The sequence below is a fragment of the Sprattus sprattus genome (genome assembly GCF_963457725.1).
Source record: "Sprattus sprattus genome assembly, chromosome: 4".
In the NCBI taxonomy this organism is placed as follows: domain Eukaryota; kingdom Metazoa; phylum Chordata; class Actinopteri; order Clupeiformes; family Clupeidae; genus Sprattus; species Sprattus sprattus.
The window spans coordinates 22,956,670-22,976,950 of NC_137923.1; the positions used below are offsets into that span (position 1 = coordinate 22,956,670).

General features: G+C 42.3%; 1 protein-coding gene across 1 annotated transcript in view; it reads right to left on the bottom strand.

Annotated features, from left to right (window-relative positions):
- Window positions 1-13,736, bottom strand: part of stox2a (storkhead box 2a) — a gene marked incomplete at both ends in the record, with an annotated part of 69,712 nt that extends 55,976 nt beyond the window's left edge. Inside the window, one exon of the mRNA XM_080837823.1 lies at window positions 13,415-13,736. Coding sequence (XP_080693949.1) covers window positions 13,415-13,736 — 322 coding nt within the window. The remainder of the gene's footprint in view (window positions 1-13,414) is intronic.
- Between the last annotated feature and the right edge of the window lie 6,545 nt (window positions 13,737-20,281).

Sequence of the window (20,281 nt, forward strand, 5' to 3'; positions counted from 1 at the left end):
GATGGGTGCCCATGTGACCCAAACCTATCAGCATAAAGAAGTGAGAGTGTGTAGCAATAGCATTAGCGCAATTAAAAATGTACGTCACCTTTCCATGTCTGCATGCTGCATGTCATTAGATTTGTAGAGCATGCTCCACCCACAGTGGAGCCCTCTCGACATGAAGTGGTATCGGCTCTGACACGTATTGCCAAGGTTTCCAGTTAACATTTTTCTGTGAAGCCCTCAACTCCTACGACCTTTGATGAAGGATGCTGAAAGAAACATGCAAATGCACTCCTGGAAGCCTTGGGAAAGGCAACTAGAGCTACACTCAAGAACTACTCAACTTATCTCACACTGGGTGGGACAACAGGGTACGCTGTGTATCTGTTTACACTTAAAGTTTATGCTACCTTTCTATGTGAAAATGATGTGTGCTATGTTTGTTTCTTTGCTCGTGCAACATAATCGAGCACCGGCACAGCTCATTCTAAAACAAGGCCTGTCTTGAGACGAAAAACAATTCGAGCTGCACAGACAGGCGCTGTAAGTGGCCACAGTGCGCCTTCCTGTGGTTGAAAATGGAAGTGCACCACTACTGCTGTTGTAATACAAACACAGGACACGTGACTCCAGCTCACATGTTGGTGGACGCAAGGATGACTGCATGCATTCAGTTGAACATTTAGACTTTTCCAGCGGCCCTATGGGAGGCCATATGTTAATCTTCTAAAGGAAGCTTGCCTGGAGTAGCCATACAATAAAACGATCACCACAACATTCGGGAGACTGCTTTCGGACTTCACCTCAGGAGAGTGTTTTTGAGGCAGATGAAAAAAAACATAAGGAATAACTGGTGTCACCTGTATCTAACAAAATGCTGTTCAAGTCCAAGACAAGCACAGAGGCACTGTCACAATCCTGTCCTTTTTTCGATAAGACTTCATGGGCGGCATCCTTGTGAGCGAGGGGCCTTCCAAAAGAGTGCCGTTTATTTGGGATGATCCCCCATAAGTGGATTTGCAGTGGGAGACCGGGCCAGCTCACAATGGAGCCGCAGGGTTCCCCACTAATGTCCTCTCCCGCATTGTCTCTTAACGCAGCCTCCAACGCCTGCTAGTGAGAGGTGGGGAGGTGTGGAGAGGTGCTGGGGGATTGGCTGGAGCAGTATAGAGGAGGGGTTTGGCAGTGTCAAAGCTGCTGTGCTTCATTCATACAAAAAAAGAGGGGAAAGGGAGAGGGGTGAGGTGTGTGTGTGTGTGTGTGTGTGTGTGTGTGTGTGTGTGGTGGTGAAGGTGCTCCACACCAGCCCTTTAATTTCTCTGCTGAGCCGCCACAGTGCTTGTAGCCATGGCGACACCATCTGATGAGCTCATAGGCGCTGCAGTGTGGCATCTCTTAAAGGAGAAAAGAACACAGGAAGAGAGGACGGGGTAAGGGGAGGAAGATGGGGAGTGTTGCCGGTAAAGATGTGGTTACTATCGGGCCCCGTCTGTGCATGGATTCCATCCTCTATTCCCCATACAGTCAGCATCCTACATCCAAACATCCATATAAATATAATGGCAGTGCATTAAACACCTGCTATGGTCAGGAATTAACATCGCCATTGCAATTAACGAATCAACTGAACATCTAAAACCATCAAATTCATTTTTTATGACAGAATGTTTAATGTGATCATCCATAATGTAAAAATTCTACTTCAGTGAATTAACAGACTGCAACATTAAAGTCTCTACCACAGTGTCCTTTCCTCTTTTTAGTCTCCTGGCAATGTACAGGCATTAGTCGCTCAAAAACAGTTTGAAAATAACAAACACATTCCCAGTGTATGTGTAGTATTATCTAAATAATTTGTATTGCAAATGTTCAGTATATCTGCATTGACCATCACAGTGTGAATACAAACTAGAGGGTTCTGATGAATATACATGCCACACCTCTAGATGGCAGCACTGTATTATATTCACCTGGTACACATCTGCATTGGTAAACTACCATCAAGTCACGTGCTTATGTCCATCAAGTGCACAGCCCAAGAAATTCACTCACAATAACTTACAACTGACAAGCTAGTCCAAGGAGTATCAAGAGCAAGTGTAGAGTTGGGGAATATACTGGTTTTAGGTCAGATTAATCTACATCAAAACTAAAAGTAAGAGTATGGTGTGTGTACTAAAAAGGAAAGTGGCACGGCTCTCAATAAAAAACACTGTATCTTTTGTAATGCACACAGCAGGCACACACACACACAAACAAATACAAATGCATATGCACAAAAATGACTGAATGACATGGACTGTCTGTTAAAAACATGAGATATCCCTTATTTCAACCTTGGTTCTTTGAACACCGGCCTTTAATGGTTCTGCTATGACAGCTGATTCAAACTCTCCAAACCTGCGTTTCTCTGGACACAACTGAAATGATTGTGGTTTTCAGGAGGAAAGTGACTTTGCACATCTTTCACAAAAGCAGAAGTAAGGCACAAACGTAACAGCCTTTGTTCGGAAAATTTTCCAGCGTGATTTTCTCTGAGGAAACAAGTTCCTATGTGTGACTCTGTTGCTGTGGCACATGGAGCTGGAGGCCCCTGATGAGAACAGAAGGGCAGAGTGCATCATTGTCTGACTCCATGGGTCTGCTGAGGGTCATCTGAAGCACCACGGTTGTGTTGGGGGCAGGCGAATGTGCCAGCATCCCGCCCAGCACGCTGCTCAAAGCCCCTAAGCCAGGCTGGAATTTTCTTAGCTCAGAGTGCCCTCATTCAACAGGGCTGCTTTACAGACAGCCTGAAAAGAAACATTGTTTTCTCTCTCTCTCTCTCTCTCTCCCTTTCTCTCTCCCTCTCTCTCTGACACACAAACACACTCTCTATGTCCCCCTCCCTGTAAAAGTCTCTTTTAAGAGAGCCACTGTCGCACACAAAAGGCTTGATTACCAGTCATTAAAAATTAAAGAAAGATGGAATTCAGTTAAATACACTACCTGTCAAATTCAGCAAAACTCTGGTGTTCTGCCACAGTCCTGCCTCTATAAATGGGAATCAGATTAAGTGACTTAAGTGGCTCAGGCATTCATTATTCTAGCCAATCAACACGTTGCTTTAGGAGCATGGAAGGGAACGTGTAATTTGATTGTCTGTTGAACTCAAACACCAACAACATTTCGCCAGAATCAATCACAGACTGTACCTATAATATTTCCATAAATGGATAGCCCAGACCAACAGATGGGCAGTTTCTCTTGATGTGAGAATATGGTGAAGCCGGGGGAAAGCATGAAAAAACATGCAGCACCAGATTAAGTTTGGAGTAGCTGCCGCCCTTTACGCCTTCAGACGCCCTCACAGATGGGCCACCCTTTGCCTTAGTCAGTCTGAAGCGCAAACCACAGGCCTTCCCAGGGGGCACACACTTCACCAAACGCCTCATAAATCATCCACCGCTGAGACCGGGATCGTCAAGTGGTGTTGAAATATAAATGTGTTTAAGGAAGACAGGTACGACTGACAGGCAGGGGAATAGTGTGTCAGTAACATGCAGCTGTTAGGGGGGCTTTGCTCCATGCTCCTGTCAGAGGAGAACTTCTATGGCACAGGAACACCTTTTGGGGGTCTGGTACTGCTCATTAAAGGTTCATCAGGGTTATCACTGTGGTAACTGTGATCACTTTAAAAATGTATAGGAATTTACTAAATATGATGTTTTCTACAGCAAAACCATTTCAAAATATCTCATAGGTGAGATGTAAGTAAGCACTTACAATTTTCGTTTTGAGATCAACAAACACCCAAAGTGTACCTCTTTCCTAACCAAAGTAGTCTTCTAAAAGTATGAATCAACCTTTCAAGAGGGAACTTGCTTCAAAGAAAAAAAAAATATAGTACCGTATAATTTCTTGCAGATACATGAAGGAAGTTATAAAAGCTTTATGCCTTGCCGTCTGTCTACTTGGAACACAGCTACTTTCAATTATCCACAGATCCTATACTTTGGAACAAAGATGTTCTGTTTTAAACCTGGTGTCTGAGAGCGGGGCTACAAGGACACCCAAAGGTGAAGAGTGCAGTGTTGTCTCCAGGCCACATAGGACAGAAGCCCACCTCAACAGATCACAGAGATCCCTTTCACATCCCTTCACAGGCCACACATCAAACAGTGCAGCTGGTATTTCCAGGGGTTGTTAATCAATCCAGAGGAAAGAGACTTGCATAGAAAGAGCTCACCAGACTATGGGTTCTTTCATAATACTACCAAACACTTGTCTGATATCTTGTCATAATGCACGGACATATTGAGTTTTGTTTATTTATGAGAAGTACATTTGCCCTGTAAAAAATGAAAACTTTGAAAAAACTCAGTAAGCACTACACAAGTAATTCAAAAATTCAGAACAGGCACAATTCTAAAAAAAAAAGAACGGGCAAGAATTCACTGCTCACAGTGCCCACAGTCTTTTCAAAGGCAGATTGTTTTGTATTTCTGAGTGAAAGAGAGAGTGTGAGAGAAAACAGGCGACTCCTAATAGGCACAGCAAACAAAGAAGAGTATGGGTTGGTGGGTGGGTGAGTGTGTGTGAGAGAGAGGCAGAAATAGCCCAAAATAATTCATTGGGACAGCTACATCCACTGGGTCATGGAGACAGCAGCCAAACTCCAGGGAGAATTTCAGCGTCCATGAAGACCAGGAGCACGGGCACACCACATTCCTCAGGTGCAGTGGGCCTGATCAAATGAGTTAAATTATCCCAGTCAGGAGCAAAGGTGAGCGCTGTGGCAGTAATCTAACTCACAACAATGTGACAACTGGGTGCCCAGTGTGAACAACACAAATGCTATGCTCCTTTCAAAAGATGAACTAAGTGAACCAAACCATTGTGAGTGCAATGCTGATTAAGCCTAATAATCCACATTAATACAATTGAGGGAAAGTTTGCCTCAGGTGAAGAAGTGATGCTCTCTTGATGAACTGTTAAAAAGGCTTGCGTGCATGTGATACTTAAGTACTATACTTTATCGTGCGTGTGTGTGTGTGTGTGTGTATCTGTGTGTGTCTGTGTGGAGGTAAGGATGAGGACCCATGACAGGAACAGCAGATTTATGTGCTGGCCCTGACAAAGAGTGAATCTCTCCAACCTGCACAGACACCATCTGCCCGGACACGACATTAGCCAAGTATGCAGCAGGGATGAGAGAGCCAGAGGAGGCCGTTTCACTTGACTGCTTGCACTCTCGGCCTATGGGTATGACCCTGGCATGACCCTGGCATGACCTGGATGGCGCTCAGCTATCACAGGGAGAAGTATGAGTGCACTTCACAATAGGTCAATTGATGTGAGTGTGCGCTTTGTGTACTTTTATGAGTGATATAAATCTGATTGTTGGTGTGATTTTGGTGAGATATTATATCACTGTTACGTCAGAAAATGTGTACTGTGTAAACTGTGTGGCAGTGCCTTGATTATTAAGAAGGGTTTCTATGTAGATGAAACATGAAGACATAATTAGACAAACAATTAACCCAATTTGCACAAAAAATGCCACGTCCTTAAAATGAGCGCCAGCACAAAGCTATATGAAGTCTGAGATATTTATGTAGCACATGTGTATACATGTACGCAAAGCCATGAATAACTTAAATTAGGAAATCTCAGCGCTTGCAGAAGCGATGACCGCGGGGGCATTCTTCCTCATAGAGTCACCCCTCTGAAACTCCCCCTCACCTTCCGAGGACAACTCTTGTCAAAGAGACTCAACACACCTGTAGCCCAGTTTCAAATAGTTGGAGCCACTCGGGACAGGAATACACACATCATACATACATATCAAACACAAAATGGCTATTTTTGTGCACCAACTTTCATTTCTCATGTTTTTGCCAAAGCTAGAGGTTGTCTTTCAGCTCAAGGACTTACCATGCCTTGTCCTCGCATCTGAGGAACCCCGACATTACTAAGGAGTAATGCAGACACACACATACACACTTACGCAGACACACAAAGCATGCCTCATCAGGCTCTCAGTAACAGCAGTGGTCGTTCAGAGATTATCAGAATAAAATGTCTTCGTTTCACTTCTGTATATTTTCCTTGTTGTAGATGTGGTCATTTCAGAAAGGGGAAAGGAAGACTCCCTCAGGTATGGTTTTGTCTTTCGATGATGCACTTTTGATCACAGGCATGCTTTAACTGTACCAAACTGTACACAATGGTCTCTATGTAAAGACAAGCAATTATGAACTTTTGAATTATTGCCTTAAAAATGAGGCTCCGTTTCATAAATCAGCACTGCAGGAAGTTTCTGCTGCGCCAGAAAACTCTGAATTTAAAACCCTCTGCTATTTAAGGCTGTTTTTTGGTGTACCACATGAGCTAACAGCTTCTACAGGCCCAGTCAAGTCTAAGTTAGAATACAAAGGGCCTTGCTGAAGACATGGTACTTCACCTCAACACATTATCTTGTGTGTGTGTGTGTGTGTGTGTGTGTGTGTGTGTGTGTGTGTGTGTGTGTTGTCATTAAGATGCCTTCCTCTCCATTTCAAAGACTTTACTTCAGTGTGGTTGGTAGAAAACTTTCCACCTCCTGAAGGCACTGTATTTAAAGAATGTCCGTCTTGAGGAAAGTGACATGACTAAGAGGTACGGGGCTGTGAGTAGTATGGGTATGGGTGACTTGTACTCCCATGATGCCTCACTAGTCCAGAGGAAAAAAGGCATTGTTCACTCTGGCTTTCATCACCAGGGCAATTCTAACTGATCTGAAATTTCGAACTAATTTACAACCATGTTGTTGCAGGTCATGCACTGCACAACTCCATTGCTGTACTGATGATTCCCTCTACAAATCCTTGCATTCCTCTCACAGCTTCCCTCTTGTCTCCCCTCCCCTTCCTTCCACTGAGGAGATAGCACCAGGGCTGGGTGGCTGGTTCTCTTCCCGAACAGGCCCGGCATTTCCTTCCTGCTTCAGCTACTTTTTTTCTTTTCTTCTCTAGGTTGTTTTGTTTGGCCATGCAACAAGAGGAAACAGCAATGTCATTGTTGGTGAGATTGTGCGTACATGACTTCAGTGGCCCTCTTTGGGGACCAGGTGATGTCAGGGACCTCGCCTTTTTACTTCCTAGACCAGTGTGTGCTGGCTGACCCCCACAGAGCCAGCTGTGACCCCAATCAACATCAATTGGATAAGAGAGCACTACAGAACATCAAAAATTCCCATTTTTGGGTAGTCTACAAACCATGTAAAAAGATCCTTTGTACCCTTGTTTACTTGTATGTCTTTTATGTAAATGTGTTTCTTTCAAATAAAAAAAACATGTAAAAAGATGTTTGTGTTGATGAAAAAATGTTTGACATGTTTTCAATAATTATTGTCATATAGTGTCATTATCTATCTCACAACGGTAGCCTTAACTTATAACAAGATAGGAAGCAATAACACTTTATTAGGATAGCCTGCCTACAGAGACTTTACAGATGGTTTGTTGAAATGTGAGTTTAGTTTTTTAATTGTTTACTGAACATCACCTTAACCCAGCCCCTAACCTTAACCATACGTTGTAGTTAACAGTTTCAATACATAGTTTGTTTGTAATCTGAGCATCTGTAAACAGTCTATAGGGGACCATCCAAATAAAGTATGACCAACAAAGATTTGGTCTGTAACAAACCTAAGTCTGTACATGCAGTGTTCTTATAAATGAAGTTTGAACAGAAATGACAACATTTTAACAAATGAGTCAAAAATCAACAAGGTAACAAATGAGTTACATTTAGAAAATGGCAAAAAAAGAGACACTACTTTTAAATTGTCAGACCACCTTAGAGTTGTTCATTGCATACCTAATTTGCATATTTACACCCTGCAAAGTGTTAGTCTCTAACTATGTAATGTCCGGCTGCTTCAACAAAGGAACGAACTTCAACAACACATGTACCTTAGAGAGAGCCTAAGCCCCTTGAACTTATCTGTCTTTGAGTTAAATCCCATCACATATAGCCTGAACTACATATTATTAATAGTAGAAACAGGTTGATCCCTTCTATTTTTTTCTTACACCAAACCTGACCCTAAAAAAACCATGAACTCTATCGTAAACATGTCTTCAATTAGTAGTGTTGATGTTGGCACCCCTTGCTCTTACTGATCTTACCAGCCAACGTTGCAGGTAGGGAATGCATTGTTTGCCTGAACCTCCCTAGTCAAACAAATGTTGCATTATTACACGAGTGGTTGGTGGATTATAATCACACTATTTAGCCCGAGAATAGTGCAGTTTGCTCCTAGCTATTATATATCAGTGTCACAAAATGAACACACCAACAAACTTAAAAAGAAAAAAAAGACTCTGGCATTGGTTCTGACTGGAAAAGTATTGACAATATATTTCAAATCTAGAGATCGTTTTCTCAAACTTCAACACAGCCTTCATGACTACATACGACATATCTCACAATTCTCCCCTACAGATGAACACACTATTCACACAAACAGTGCTCATTCACAGCATTGTGCTGTATGAATAATGTTTTTAATGAAATACTGGTCCAAAACACTGTAATAATCATCCCTTTTGCAAAGAACTGTTGATGTTCGTAAAGTGTTATTCATGTAAACACATTGTTTTGGACACGTGTACAAAAAAACAAAGCGCTGTTGCACATAAAAACATTAAAAACAACGAGATTGTTCTTTCCTCACACTTTTGGCACAAACGGGCACAAAACGGCACAAACAATCGTATGTTTGATCGCACCGACATCAAGCCTGCTTCTTAATTAGTAGCTAAAGTCTGAGGCAAGACCATCCTTGTCCTCAACTGAGTCAGGCAGCTTTGAGATCATGCCAGGTCCAGCTCAGCACGAGATGAAAATGCCTGTGCCAACCAGGCCTTGCAGTCTGCCCTCTATTAACCATATAGAACATATGGCACTGCTGGCCACCCTAGAGCAGCCTGGCTGAGTTAGTCATGATGAGAAGCTTGTTATTAAGTTTAGCTTCATCACAGTGTTGGTTGATAGGGGTGACGATTTCAAAGAGCGTTAGGTTGGGTGAGTGAGAAGGAGAATGTGTTTAGAGGTGAGATCCTTTATTAAATGTTCTGCTCTGCCAGGAAATTATAGGTCAATTTCCTTGAAAGCAACTCATGGCCACTGAAGTATAATCCTGTTCACCTTGAATGTGGTAAACTGCTGTTCATGACCGGTAAAATGGCAGAGGACAAAGAGGATCTCATCGAAAATCTTTTCAGATCATAAACTGTGTATCTGTATGTTAGCCACCGGCAAGCTAGTGGGAATGCCAATGTGTGTGCTTAGGTGGATGGGTTGGTGGGTGGATGCGCTGTATGTCTCCCACATGTTGCATGTCTCCACTCCATGTACATTTATGTATTAATGTCCCTGTTTTTCACAACACACTGACCTCCCCAACCAAGCCAATGTCCCAGTGTGGAATTCCATGAGGACTCTTACCCACGAGAGAAGTAGAGAATAGGAGAGAAGCAGCAGGAAAGAGAGAAAAGGCGGGAAAGTGAGAGACAATAAAAGAGAAACTGAGATATGGTGGGAGAATGGACTACTCAGTAACAGCTTTAAAAAAACTGTGATTAGCACTCAGTGGGAACAGGGGGCTTCTGATTTTAATCCCGGGCCAATTCCCTAATCCCTCTGCTTTTGCAGGGATGTTTCACGGTTGCGCATGTTCTTGAAATGGGACCGTTTTTAGAGGAGGTGTTTAATCCAGGTGCTTAATGGCCTTGAGCCTTAATCAGGCATAGATTAGGAGCTTTTGCGGGTTCGGGCCAGGCTTGCTAAAGGCATAACAGAATTAAAGGGGCAGTAAGTAAGCGATTCTAATCCAATGCAGTTTCAAATTCAGCGAATATCTCCTCACAGTCCACTAGCTGGCTGTCCTCTCTTAGTGTGGTCTCTATAAATGGGAAACAAACAAATTGGCTGCAGACCATGCCACACAACACTATTCCAGCCAATCAGCACCAGGGGCAAACATCAGACCATAAGGAGAAGGTCTGAAGAGCGCAAATAAATTATATTAAAGTAACACTATGGCGTTTTTGGAGCTGCTAGGTAAGGGGCTACTTCCTGCTGGACTATTCAGTATCTTATTTGCTGTCTTGCTTTGTCTTGTGTTGCACTTGCTTGATGTTTGACTGTGTTAGGAAAGTTGTTGACAAGATAACATAGCATTACAAAGAAGCCGACACAAGAGCACATATTACTAGCATCAATGTCCAAGCGTGTTATAACAAGTTGCTAACATCGCTAAAGAGATGTCTAAGTAGCGGCTAAACTTAGCAAAACCTGTTGAAATTAGCTTACTTTGTTTATGACAAACTAGCGAGTCAACAACCTTCCTAACACAGTCAAACATCAAGCAAGTGGAACACAAGACAAAGCAAGACAGCAAAGAGGTTACTGAAAAATCCAGCAGAAAGTAGCCCCCTACCTGGCCGCTTCAGAACACTCCATAATGTTACTTTAACAGGCGAGGCCAGAGAGCCTTGAGTTAACATTGGTGAGGCGTTTAAATGGTGGAAAGACCGTTGAGAGGTATGAAGGCATAACCAGTGCAGAGGTTGCTCTGTTTCTGCTTGATTATAAACTCAGCTGATACAAACCTACGGCCGGTCATGGTAGTTTTGTAAAAACAATCTAAACAACTAACTCGCACTAGTTTTGACTGATGTGTTGAAGGCTGGGTTTGTGTTCTTGCAGGTTGTTTGATGACATTTTACATTATAATACTTGATTTGCTTGAACTATGAGAAAGAGACATCCACTTCCAAAACTGGAAAGTCTAGACTATCTCGACCGCCTGTAATGCTTTGGCCCTCAGACCGCAAACACGTTGGATTCCGCCATATTTTTCATATTTTCAGCTAGCCTGTTGTTGGTGACTTGGCAAATGTGTGTCCATGAACTTGGGGGGGCTGAGTGGCAGAGGATTTGGATCACTTCATAGCAGAAGCACTTTCTTCTCTGTGACACAAGTTCAGGCCGAGGAAGGGGCACATGAAGACATCGACACACGACACACAGAACAAGATTAAGACCTTCAAACAGCTCCAAACACATGTACACACAGCAACTACCAAGAAAGAACACACAGTGTTCAAACTTTTAAAGTTTTTAAAGTTTTGTAAGGAATTCTCTCCATTGCACTCTGAGTGACCAGCAAAAAAAGAGGAGGAATTTGACCTCCTTAGGAAGTCAAGGTAGATCAGTGCTTTACCTTTTTTTTCTAAAAACAAAAGAAGGAGGGGCGCAGCGATTCCGAAGATAACTCAGTTGCCAAAGTTAACAGAGGAAAAAACACTTCCCAGGACCTCGGGGTTACTATGGCAAGTGGGAGGGTCAAACAGCACGTATGCGCCACAGAGACTGACAGCTCTGAGAAGGTGCACATGGCAATTAAGACACAGGCATTCACTGTTCAAAAGCAAGGTGAGATAGAACCCAAACCCAGACATGACACTGGCAAGTCATCACAAGCTCCATCAAGCCACAAAAAGGCAAAGATTTTTAAGAAGAGTTGAGTGCTTTTTGGCATAACAGATGCAGGTACACATCACCAAGGTTCTTAAGGTAATTCACCCATACAGGGTGTAACAACCTCCAACTCAAAGATAACAGAAGAATGTGCACTAGTTTGACTTATTACAAGCCCAGAGGGAATTCCAGACTCTGCCATCAGGAATGGACAACTCCCCTGCCACGGGTGATAGGGATTGCCCTGCACAGACCACACACAAACACACACACACACATACAGGGAAACAGTGTTTCTCCAACCACATATTAAGAGGCATGGGAAATGCCACAGAACTGGAGGAGAAAGCTCCTGCCAGCAGGGCTCCATTCAGAGGGGCAGAATAATACAGTAGGAGGGTGCTGCCAGAGGAATTACCACTCGCTTTCGACCCAGCCCTGAGTCATGCAGAGAGGCAGCCGGCTGACATCACCAGCCTTTGCCTGGGATATAGAGAGGCTCTGAACCTGTCAAATCACAGCAAACTTCAGTAAGCATTAAAGTATGCAGCAGTACACAGTACACCCAACAACTCTACTACTTTTAAAACGTGGCAGTGGGGAACACAAGTGAACTGATGGTATAAAACAGGTGTGTGCGTTTCGTTCAAGTATAGTTATCGATACTCCCGTCCCGTGTTTGGGATTGGTAAACAGTACACCCAAACCTCTAAGGGTAGATTAGTGATTCTATTCTATCATTGTTCCACATTCCACATGTTATCAGTCCAGTCCGTTATCAGTGGTGCAGGGAGTCTCCGATACTGCTCTGAGGGGACATACCACCAGTCTGACATTCCCCCCATAAACCTGTGGGAATTAAATGCCTTATCCACTAAACCAGCGGAGTTCTGTCTGTTAGAGTAAAGGGTTCCTGTACAGGGTTCCTCAGCCACTTCTGGTGAGCGTGCTGGGAATCACGCAAGCAAAGCCTTTGTTTTACTCTGCTTATCTGAGCAGCGAAGAATATTTCACAACACTCTCACAGACTTGCTGTTGCCCTAGCTCATGTAAAGGCCTTTTGTTTACATAACCCTCAACTTGTGCAAAGACTACACAAAGCTGGGTCCTTTTCAACTCCCACAATGTCACCAGGCATCAGAAGACTGGCAACAGTATAAAGGAGCTGATCCAAATGTTTAAATGGAGAGCTTTAGTTGGTGTAACAAACAGCTGAAAAACAAAAGTCTGTTTGGCCAAGTAGCCTGTAAATGTGCCTCAAAGATTGCTTACAAAGACAGGTGAAAAGCAGAGATGGTGAAACTTGGTCAAATAAGCAAAACACACACAAAAGGCCAAAAATTATCAAACTCATCGTAAGTCCTAAATTTGGTCAATTTTTGTAGCTCACGGCAGCTAAGGCATGTGTAATGTTTGTGCTAGAGTGAAGTGACTACCTTTGCATTCTCTCCAGTCACAACCCATGTACCTTCAAGTAGACCTTGTTACGAGATTAGAGACTATCATAGATAAAGATATCATCTAGAAATAGACATATCTGTAAAATTGTAGACACATGGTCTCCATTTGTCTCATTACAGTGGCCAAGTCAGCTGACAGGACATCCAGGTGGAGAAAGTGCAGGGCCAGAGGGGCTGGTATTCAGAATGACAGTCAAAGTAAAGAGGATATCCGTTATATTTTGGAAGTTGACCACACATTCATAACATCCCAGAAGTAACTAGGTTAATAAGGTTAGGGGTTACTGACCTGCATGTCTACAAGGTATATTATGGTAAAGGCTACTGTCAAATGACAGAAGATGAAGGAGTGCTTTGAACGAAGGTATAGGTGTCAGTCGGTGTGTTTATAATAAAGCACAACGTACAACACAGACCACAAAGAATGATATCGTGTGAGACAGTGACATCCAACCTACCTATGCATTTAATCTCGAACCCGCGGGGTGGTTTAAGCGCTCTTCGGGTCCATCCCTCGCGCAGCACCTCCAGGTGATCTTCCTTCCCCTGAATGAGCAGAATATGCTCGTCTATCCAGCCAAGGAAGAACGTCTCCGATATGGCGTCGGTGACTTTCTTGTTCCAGAAGTGCTGCATATTCTCGGCTTTGAAGTCCGCAAATATCTCATAGCCGGTATGGTGATGCTGGAGCTTTTCGGTGACTGCTGGCGTGCCCTCTGCTCCGTCCCGCGACAGCACTATGGCCAGCGAATGCGGGGCGATTTGCAGAAACTTATCCATTTCTTGAATTGTCAACAAACTGCTGCACCATGAATTAGAACACAGTCCAGATTATTACAAAAGTCTGTATTTCATGGTGTTTTATTACGCACTTTGTTGAATTTCCAAAATGAACACATTTTCTCTAGAATTCAACCCACGTTGATTTCTGGAAGCGTGCACGGTCCGCGTGCCAGCCAGCGTTGCATCTGCATCTCACGTGTGCAAACGACAAATACTATCTATTGACAGAACATTTGAATAAATTATCTCGCTGTCATATATTCTACACGGATGTCATCATTGCTATGCAGTTTAACAGGCACAACACGCATTGCTCAGACGGGAAGGTAATTGGTAATATGGATAAATTGCTCCCGAGCTACCTCCTCTCACCTCTCTCTTGAGAGCATAGGTAGCCTATATCACATAAATATCTTACGTTCCATGACCTAGTTCTTAACATACGATTGGAAGAACTAGGCCTCTGCAGCCGAAGGCATATCGATCACTGCATTGGCAGTGTTTGCTGGGCGAGAAGCGCAGGCAATGACTTCACCCGTCCTTATTCATGTCTTCATATGGCACGCAGCGCGAAGCCTCCCTCCCATTCAGATCTGTATTCGCAGTACCATTCAGCTTCAGTATAGGGCGTTCAGCAAAGGTAGCCCAGGCTTGGTAGCGCTCGGTGTGCGTACTCTTAACACGTATCACTGCAGTGGTGGTCGGAAATGTATGGTTCACCGAAACCTTGCGGCATAGGCTCCGGTCCGGAGACTAGGAATCCCCGCAGGTTGGGCTGCTCTGTAGGGTAAAACGGGAGACCGGATCACCAGATGTTTGTCATGACTCCACCTACAGGCGGTCTTCAAAACATCGCGAGTTCAGTACGTCTTGAGTCGCAACAGGTGAGGCGGCTAGTGTGAAAGATGTCCGAAGTAAGAAGAAAGTACCGCTTTTGAAATAATAGAGCTGGTTCAGTTAGCCTATGCATGGGTACAATGTTTAAAAAAAATATGACATTAATCCTTGCGGCTGCAACCAAGATATCTGAATTCCATTCATTACAACCTTCATAGACGATAGGACAAGCGAAAACAGAAGTGTTAGTGGGAAGAAAGACTCGGCAATAGAACAATAATGGCATTTTCTCAAAAGTAAATAAGACTCCAAATTAACACATTTACCAGCTTGCCTAATATACCACAACCAAGAATAGCAGTGTTGCAAAGTCGGTTTAAGACTACATGTTAAGCTAGCCTGGTACATGTTTTCTGAGATTGCTGAGAGTTTGTTGTAGTCCATTCATAGCCTAGCTCTATACCCTCTCCTCTCTTTGTGAACCCCTGACCCCTGCAGCACCTGATGTGTATTTACCAGTAGTTTCAGGTTTCCCACTGCTTTCACCACCTTTGTGTTTTACATCAAAGACTGTTGTCAAAATCGTTCCCTCATTAAGATGGTGATAAATTACATGTCAAACATCTAGTTGGAAGCCTTTTTTTTTTTATAAAACATTGAGCAAAAATGCTTTCCTGAATGCAGTTTCCTGATTTGTCTTTGTTCATGGGGGTTTGCTGATGTGTTAAAAAAAAAAAAAAAAACATTTGTGTTTAAAAATTCCTCCAAAGGTCTTAATCACACAGGCCTGTTTTAAAGCATCAGAAAAGGATAATGTCATTGTGCACCAAATGGCTGGGGTTGCTGTTCTAGTTTGTTTATACCAGTTGTGTTGGCGAGCCTTGTCTCCTTTTGTGAGGTTTCCTTTCACTAGTCCAAGTGCCTTGATCAAATGACTTGAAGAGTGTTCTTAAAGAGGGCTGAAATGTAGTCCCAGCGCAAGGTGTTTCATTTCTGTTCACAGGCCTGTGGTCTCTTGTTCATGCGAGCCCAGAGCAGGACAGGCTCCAGACAGCGTGGTGTCACAGACCAAGGCTGTCACCTTTAATTAAGCAAGGGCAGATCTCTGTCAGTTATTCGATCAGTTACGCACAGTGGTCTGACTGTTTTGGAGTGCAGAGTGCATTAAATAGCTCAGTGAAGTTACCACCTAATAATGTGCTGAAAGATGAATCTGAAAGATGTTCATGCCAACAAGCTGACTTAAAAATATAAATTTCTTCTCATCTGAAAGGCCTGTCACATCACAGCTTTGGCTCATCATCACTGTCTTAAATAATATTTAGTATTGCTGTTGCTGATACACTTTTATGAAACCTACGTTACAGTGATTTACTGTGGTTGGTGGAAATCATGTGAATCATCAAGTCTTTTTAATACTTTTCTGACCCAAAGGACTAATTCAAATATAGCATACTCAGAATATTAAAGTGATTTGAAACAGGTTGTTAAAATTCTAGACACCACTGTGCCAGGAATAGAGCCGTTCTCTAGCTATGCCTCTCACCCAACTCAGCCTCTATTCCTCAGGTTACTTCTTGGATAAAAAAGCCCCTATGGAATGTGTCTGTCTTGTTACCCATTTGTTTGAGACACAGGAAGAGGCATTGTGTTTCACACCCACAGAGGAACAGGAATGTGCCCTTACACTCACACACTCACTCTCACACAAATACATACACTCTCTCTCTCACACACACACACTCACACACACATACATACATACATACATACATACACACACACTAGTGGTGTGAGTGGTAGAATGTGTCTAATAACAATATAACAATTAAAAAAATAGAAAGGTGATGGGGGCGGGTGAAACTCCAGCCTCCTTCGTTCCCCACTACACTTATCAAGGACCTGACCGAAAGCCTTGGAATTCCTCTGAGGTCCATGATGGAGATGCCAGGGGATTACAGACCCAGAAACACAAGCAAGCAACAGATAAGGGATGCTGCAGACCTACTCCCAGCTGTGGAAAGAGCAGTTGTGTTAACTCAGGAACGGCTGACAGAAAGTGTGTATTCTTATTTGCGTCTGTGCCTTTCTTACCATTAGGCATCTCTTTTTTTATGGTTGTGATAGATATTCATCTTTGTGATCCTAAGCATTCTCCTCTACTCGAGGCACAATGAAAGTGGCCTGCAGTGGAAACGAGATGGCAAACAATCCAGCCCTTACTGTGATACTGCTAATCCATCTGTGTGCATACAACGTGATCACTTTGAATTTCCTCTCAGCAATACACAACATTACCAACCTTTAATAAAGTATATTTGCATTCTTACATACACAGACAAAATGAATTACGCACCACAATTCCTTACATGGTCCTTACATATCATCAACAAAAATGTTATGTCTACAGTCTCTGTTGGATGTAAAGTGCAAAGGAATAATTAATTTGATCCACTGTGCTGACAACAGTGCATCACATTTTGTGGACAAAAGGATTTGTGTACCTTTCATTTTGTTGATGAAATAGAAGACATTTAAAAAAAAACTAATTTCCCTTGGTCTATAAAATAACCCTTACCCAACAACACACCATCGTGGAATGATTATGTGCAGAGAATATTCATGTTGTCCACATACTGGATGCACTGAACATGAACATGTTGTCAAAGTAATTTCAGCTATTCCATTTTGTGCCATGAAAGAAGAGCAACAGTTCATTTGTCCCCAAATTACTGACTGTTTAGGGTTTTTTAACAATTATATGGTATCGAACCGTAAATTCAGTTTTTGTCATGGATTAGGAACAAAATGTATTCTGAAATGAAAAAAACAAAAAACTTTTATGATCATAATTTTGTGTCTTACAAGATGCACCTGATTGAGATAAAACACTGAACATATTTAATCCCTTTTCCTTTTTTTCTCAAGCTTTTGTGGAAGAAGGTCTTTACTGAACCATACATTCCATGTTATGACTTTCTGAGTGAAGTATCAAACAAACCACAGTGTTCCACAATCACACCGACAGCTTGGGCCAAACGGGGGCACTCTGACATTGTTTTTACAGACAGAATGGCTACCAGTCTGAAGCTACCAGACTTAACACAGAATAATGATAGAATTAGCTCCCCTTTCATCCCTATATTTCTTAGCTCCACCTGACTCCTAGTTTATACATTTATTATGGCAATACAATCAAATATAACCTTTTCATAGCCTTTTCATTTTATACTGTGATTTTGAAATGACTGTTTGAGGAAGGTTCAACTATTTTTCCCACGACCATCCATAAATTGTTTCCTACCCAGGTCTAATAAACAACCTGTTGAATTGGATTAAGAATAACACAGGATTTGTGCCCATAATGCTAAGAGAAGAAACAGTACCATCAGCTAATCAAGACAAAACCAACCAGAAATGTAAACACAAACCTGTCTGCTCCTCCTTCCCCTCCCCTCAAGGCTTTGTCCATCACATTCACAAGCTTGGCTGCCATCCTTGAGGCCTGATCACTGACTTTGAGCTTTCCCATGGCTCTGATTGCTTAAAGACCAAGGCTCACATAGATAAATCAGTCAGGAATTTGGTGTTGGGATATCTTCTTTTGGCTTACATATCTGCCTTACATAAGCTCACAGTTAACGCAGACTTCTCTCATTCATGCATTTCAGCAGGTGCTATATAGATAGTTTGCTTGGCAGGAACACATTTACATCTGTCTAAATTAATGGAGGCCCATTCACCTTAAATGTTTGAGATACATTAGAAATTGTGATACAATAGAAATTCAATTTTGTATTTTCACAAAGCAACAATATTATATGCACTAGAACCTGATCCTTTGTTCTTCACACACACTGGAACACCTAATCAGTGCATAGAATGGACCAGTGTGTTCGATGATTAAACCACACCATTGAAAGATGTTACCTTTGATGAACAGTCAAAGTACAGTTATTACTATACACCCCCTCCTCCAAATGTGCATTTTTACATTTATTTATTCAGAGGGCAGGGTAGTGACAGTTGGTATCTCAGTGTCACCATGTATGTAGTGCAGACACCTGAACCATAGATACATTGAATTGATACTATTCTTGGCTACAATTCTGAGATACTAGGAAGAATTTGGAGTCGAATGACTCACCAAAGTCAATTGACAATCATTCTGGTGGAGCCGGGTCTGACCTGGAACCCTCCCCTGTTCATATGCCTGCACAGCTGACCCCAGTCTATGAAGGAAACACTGACATGGCTTGGTATACACAAGCACACAGGAAGACCCAGAGCTATGAATAGCATTTTGTTGACACATCCTTACGATCTCAAACTTCGGTCAAATCTTCAGGAGCTGCAGCTATCCTGTTGGACTTTCCATCTGTTCTATATGCAGGCCTTTACTATTTTTCTATGAAGGCAGCATAGTTACTGACACTTACTTACACCCACCTTTATCGCAATGCATGGCTTCTCTTTGACTTGGCACAGCACACTATATCCTTGCATTACATTCCCAATGTAAAAGACTTGTGAAGTAGCGACATCTGCTGGCTTTAATAGCATCCAGCACCTACACCTAGCCATGGTTAGCCTAATTTTACTACTCTTAACATCAATTGTTTTGTGCAGTAAAAACAAATGTGAAATGGATCTATAACTAGTTACAATAAGGAGTAATCATCTACCATAACCATATGATCAGATCAAAACTATATATAAAACAACCTCTCCTTAAAATATGAACTTTGAATGTGCATGTTTTGCCTGACCTTAACATTTCTGTTTTATAAGACTGCTTTCAGCACCAGGCCTACATAGCTCCCGAGCTTCACATAAAACAAGCAGTTCATTATTGTAAAGCACATTTCCAATCAACTATAACCTAATTAAGTCTGCAGGGAAGATCTTGCTGATGAGGTTGTTTCAAAGGTTCTACAAGATTAGATGATTCCTTGAAAATATAAGTGTGTCTGGCCAAGCAACTAAGTTAGAAAAGAATTAACTGACTGGTATATAACTGGCTCAATCTTAAAAAAAGAAATGTCAGTTTCTTCATTCCATACTCTGACCAAGAAATCCCTGCAATCGTCTTTATGACAGACTTTATATTACAATGTGAATGACACCATTGAGGTTCACAAATAAATCTTGATCTCCAGAGGAGGCCTGTGAATGAGAAACAAATTACTTTAAACAAAACTCCACAGAAAATCAACACAAATGCAGGAAAGGGACATGGACATGTAAACCTAATTTATCATGTTATAGATGTGTCTTTACACTCGCAAGTAAACATGCTTTCCAGCTATGTTATAGTTCAAGAGCAAAAAATGCGGGCCTAAAAAAAGCAAAAATACACTGACATGGATTTTCTCTGCTTGGCAACAAAATGTCCACATTTGAAGACAACCACCATCTTCAGTAAACTGACCTCATCCTTGCAAATACTTTGTGGTTAAGATACCATGTTTTTAATGATACTTTGTATTGCTGGGGGGAATCAAATAGTATAATTCTTTCCACTCTTCAAGACTTGTAGTCACCATTCCTTGAACTGTTTTTTGAGTGAGTTGTTATTCCTACATTGCCCAAGAGTTATATGGTTTCTCAGAAATGACTGGAGTATTGTGGCCGGAGCAGAACATGATTCACAGCCTTTCATCTCCAAGCACTCCTGTGCTCTAAAGAGGTCTGAAAGGGGTGCT